The sequence below is a fragment of the Galeopterus variegatus genome, unplaced genomic scaffold, assembly GCF_000696425.1.
Source record: "Galeopterus variegatus unplaced genomic scaffold, G_variegatus-3.0.2 Scaffold13095, whole genome shotgun sequence".
Lineage (NCBI taxonomy): Eukaryota > Metazoa > Chordata > Mammalia > Dermoptera > Cynocephalidae > Galeopterus > Galeopterus variegatus.
Window position 1 is genome coordinate 31329 of NW_007739206.1, and position 5004 is coordinate 36332.

Sequence of the window (5004 nt, forward strand, 5' to 3'; positions counted from 1 at the left end):
AGGCTGCCTGGCTAGGAGGGGACGTGCACGTGCGTGGACCAGGCTGCCTGGCTAGGAGGGGACGTGCACGTGCGTGGACCAGGCTGCCTGGCTAGGAGGGGACGTGCACGTGCGTGGACCAGGCTGCCTGGCTAGGAGGGGACGTGCACGTGCGTGGACCAGGCTGCCTGGCTAGGAGGGGACGTGCACGTGCGTGGACCAGGCTGCCTGGCTAGGAGGGGACGTGCACGTGCGTGGACCAGGCTGCCTGGCTAGGAGGGGACGTGCACGTGCGTGGACCAGGCTGCCTGGCTAGGAGGGGACGTGCACGTGCGTGGACCAGGCTGCCTGGCTAGGAGGGGACGTGCACGTGCGTGGACCAGGCTGCCTGGCTAGGAGGGGACGTGCACGTGGCCTCATTTCACTAGCACAGTGTCTCTATGCATCCGTGACCCTCTGCGCTAATACTTGTTTCCCCCCTTCCAGGCGTATTTGCTCTCTTCTATGTCAGTAACCAGTTTCGGACGTTCCCCTTCTCCATCAAGGACCAGTTCATAATTTTCTACAGCGGTGTGCGAGGAGCTGGAAGTTTTTCACTTGCATTTTTGCTTCCTCTGTCTCTTTTTCCTAGGAAGAAAATGTTTGTCACCGCTACTCTAGTAGTTATATATTTTACTACATTTATTCAGGTTGGTAGATTTCTTTCATATTTAAAATAAGTAGATTATTTCAGGACAATGCATTAAATTGGTAAAATACCAATAAGCACACTTTATCTGATTTTCAGATCTGTACTCAATACCCGAACTAAATTCTCAGATATTTCTAGATCATGTTGACTTTTAATCAATAGAGCACGTTAATTAAAATATTCCTGGGTAACAGGTGAATGATAACTGCTCTACTGTGTGTCTCTGAAAATGAGATTCCAATTAGGACTAAATAGCATGGTTTTTAATTTTAGCTGGAGTTAGCTCTTAAGGAACTAATGAAAGTTTGTTTTAAAGGGAGAAACCAAATTCCTATTTAAAATACAGAACATAGTATCTATTTTTATTGCAACATTTAAAATAAATAATTAAGAACTAAAGATCGGAGCATTTGTAGAAGCTACTACAAAACAAGCATAGAAGTGGAACGTTTTAATATTTTTGTTAATAGATTTACTTTTTACGGTGACGGTCTTCACCACAACAAAACCCTTTAATTCATTATTTCTGATCTAGGGAATCACAATTGGCCCTCTGGTCAGGTACCTGGATGTTAAAAAAACTAATAAGAGAGAATCCGTCAATGAAGAGCTTCATGTCCGTGTAAGTTATCTCTTCATTATTATGATACATTAATGAGATGTTTCCCATTTGTCACCTCTGATGAGATACGTGTGCGTGTCACTAGACTTGTAGCCTCTCTCCTCGTCAGTTCCACCAAGAACCCGGTGCTAGTTTTCTATCGTCGCCGTAGGAAATCACCACAATCTTAGTATAAAACAAGGCAAGTTTATTATCCTGTAGTTCTGGAGGTCGGAAGATTGAAATGGGCCTCACCGGACTAAACTCGAGGTGTTACAGAGCTCCAGCGTAGAATCTGTTTCCCCGCCTCTTCCAGCCTCTAGAGGCCACGCGCATCCCTTGGCATGTGTCCCCTTCCCTCCTCAGAGCCAGCAAGGGCAGGTCAGGTCTCTCTCATGTGGCATCACTCTGACATTGACTCCTCCACTGTCTTCTTCCACACTGAAGGACCTTCATGATTATGTTGGGCCCGTATAGATAATGCAGGATAGTCTTTCTATCTCGCAGTCAGCTGGGTAGCAACCTTCAGCACATCTGCTGCCCTAATCCTTCTTTGCATGTAAACTAACTTAGTCACAGGTTCTGGGGATCAGGGATCAGGAGCTGAACATCTCTGGGAGGCCACTGATCTCCCTACCACAGTTCTGCCCTCTGTCACTCAAACATTTGTGTCTGTCCTACACGCAGACTACATGCCCGCTATCCCAACATAAGTCTCCACCCACTGCCAACAGCATCAGTTCAAAATCCCAAATCCCATCTAAATCTTTTCAGTTCAAAAGTCCCAAATCTCATCATCTCCGTCCTCTAAATCAGGGCTGGGTGAGACTCTGGGTATATGATCTATCCCGAGGCACAGTTCCTCTTCATCTGTGAACCTGGGAAACTCAAGAAAGAAATTATCCGCTCCCGAAACAGACAACAGGACAGTCATTGCGTAACAGTGATAGACAGACCCTTTCAAATAGGGGGAAATGGAAGGGAGAAAGGAGTCACTGACCCCGAGCAAACTTCAGAGTCCCCCTGGACAAGCTCTATTTGGTTTCAAGGCCTGGGAATAATCACCTGTAATTGTCTTTCACCCTCTGGGTTCTCAACTCCACCCTCTAGTCTACTTCCGTTTTGACAAAGGTAAGATGCCTTTGCAGCTGAGTGCTTTGTCAACCAGTTTCTACTTGTAGAATTTTGGGGGTGTGGCAGCCTTCTTTCATTTCGTCCTCTCTCCTCTTCAGTCCAAGCTGGCTGTGTTTCTGTCAGAGTTCAACAGAGAAGCAGAACAAGTAGGAGATAAATATGAGGAAGTTTACTGTGAGGAATTGTCTTACTCTCTCTGGGGACTGGCTAGAAAAAGTCTAAAATGTCTTCAGAAATCTGAAGCCATCAAGAAAGGCAGGCGTGAAAGCTGCTGTCCACAGTGGGAGTTTTTCTTCATCAGGGAAGGTTCAGCTCTGTTCTTAAGGCCTTTCAAGTGATCAGATCAGGCCCACCAAATTATCTAGGGTCATCTCACATACTTAACAACTGATTATGGACTTTGACCATATCTGCAAAATACATTCACAGCATCTAGAGTGTTGGATTGAATAACTAGGGTCTTGCCTTTCCAAGGTGATACTTCAAAAGACAATCACAGTGACTAATAATTCCGAGTTGTCTTACTTGCTTCTAAAGTCATTGTTCCAGTGAAATGTGGAGTCCTCTGCTCTTTTGGAACTCTCAATAGGGAAGGGGTAAAGGTTACCGCTGCTTTGGCAAACATGGCCTAGCGGCAGTTTTTGGTGAAAACTCTGGCAAAGGTGAATTTGAAGGTGAGCATGGTTTCTACCTGCTGGTTTAATTCCAACCCAATATTGAAGGGATGCCATTCTGTATGGCTGCAAGGAACAGAAATGAGAACTAACGTGTGGAAGGTATATATAGAGAGAGACTTCAGCTTAATTAATGGAAGAGCATTTGGAAAATCATTTCTTGACTGGCACACCCAAAGGTGGGGTGGATGTGTCCAAGCAGTGATTGGGAACACTCACATAGCTGTATACAGGAGGTTCAAGCATTGAGGGGATGATCAAACCTGACAATTTCTACGTTTCTTCCATCCCTGAGTGTTTGCAATTCTAAGAGTAACTGACAAAGTTTTCCAAAGTCTGCCCTGAATTCCATGGTCAGAGTCCCCTGAGGAAATTAACTAAATTTAAATTGAAGGAAATCCGAATCAAAATTTTTCAAAATCATTTGACAGTATTTAACAGATGAGGAGAGTGAATGTTTTAAAATATGTAATGCATTAACCTGATTGCAGATTTTTGTCTCTTTATCTAGGCCAGGCTGCTAAACCTGGAGAGGACTTCGCTGGTAGAGTCCACTAATTTACAGACCAGGCAACCAATCACCAGGTAATAAGCCAGCAGCCCAGGAAGTTATGTTCCCCTCCAGAAAATAAAGCTGGTAGACAAAGTACTCCCTGAATGTAAAATGACTGGAGGTGTTGAAAATTCCCACTCCAAACCCATGGCTGACTTGGAAGGCGCCACGTGCAGGTGCACAGCTCAGTCTAATGGGTTGGCCAGAGGCGTACTACAGTAGGCAGCAGCCATCAGAGTCTGCCTATTCAGAGTCTCCATCATTCAGACTGTTGGGACATATATGGAAGGTTTTGGATTTTTTCCTGCTACTTAATTGGCAGGATTCAAAATGATCTGCAGCATAATGGGACAAAACTACTGTAACTACCGGGCCCTTTAAACATATGGGGTTCTGGTTGAATAGGCCAGTATTACTGTAAGTGCAGCTGCCACTGTTAGGGGCTATTAGAGTGGAACGCTTGTTCAAAAGCCTCAACCCCCTCCTTTCTGCTCCTACAGTTGGAGCTGTGCCAGCCAGGCCTCCCCCACCTCACTTATCCACGCTTTCTGCCCTGATGTCAGCTTGCCCCTTCCTCTTGTTTAGCTGATTTTCAATGGATGCAGGCCAGTAGGCCATTTTTTTTTTTAAACACATAAGTGCTATGAATTTTTAAAAATGTGTTCAAATGCTGTGAAGTCTAGGCACTGTCCTAACATTTTTAGAATAAAGCTAAGTAATAGTTTGTTTTATGAAAAATGCATACTTATATAATGCACACACAGATTGAAGATTTCCAAAATGTTGGTTTTCATTTTTAGGTTTAAGAAATTTGATCACAGATATTTACGGAAAATCCTGATTCGAGAAAACCAGCCCAAATCAAGCATTGAAGGCTGGAATTGAAGACGTGTGTGGGCAGTGGAGCCACTACCAAGTGAGAGACAAGTAAGGAGGCTGGGAGTTGGTTACCTAATAAAGTCTATTTGTGGCATGGGGAACTTCCAAAGGTTCCACTGGAAACCAGACATAAAACTAGAAGGAATCCGGAGGAAGAGGACCAGGAAGATGAAGGCTTCCAGAGCCACTGCATAGAAGAAGCAGTTGGACGTCCTGTGCATGCCTCTGCTGGAAAGTGGAGAGCTGTCAGGGGCAGGGGGCTGTAGACATGGTTTAGGTTGTTCCAGAGAGAACTAGTTCAACTGATGGATGGAAATTAGAAAAGTCAGATTTAAGTTTAAAACAAGGACAGGATTTTCAATGATTAAAGCAGCTCAACCATGGAAAGACCAGTTTCATGAGGTTGAAAAGGGAGTTTGGAGACTGACTGGGCCTCCTGGAAAGGAGCTGCTCCCTTGTGGAGGAGGCCACAGTGGAAGACCTTCAAGGTCCT

General features: G+C 44.9%; 1 protein-coding gene across 1 annotated transcript in view; it reads left to right on the plus strand.

Annotated features, from left to right (window-relative positions):
- SLC9A4 (solute carrier family 9, subfamily A (NHE4, cation proton antiporter 4), member 4) overlaps nt 1–4517 on the plus strand; it is a 35536-nt gene extending 31019 nt beyond the window's left edge. The window contains exons 5-8 of the mRNA XM_008563285.1: nt 466–668; nt 1206–1292; nt 3591–3664; nt 4433–4517. Coding sequence (XP_008561507.1) covers nt 466–668; nt 1206–1292; nt 3591–3664; nt 4433–4517 — 449 coding nt within the window. The remainder of the gene's footprint in view (nt 1–465; nt 669–1205; nt 1293–3590; nt 3665–4432) is intronic.
- The last annotated feature ends 487 nt before the right edge of the window (nt 4518–5004 follow it).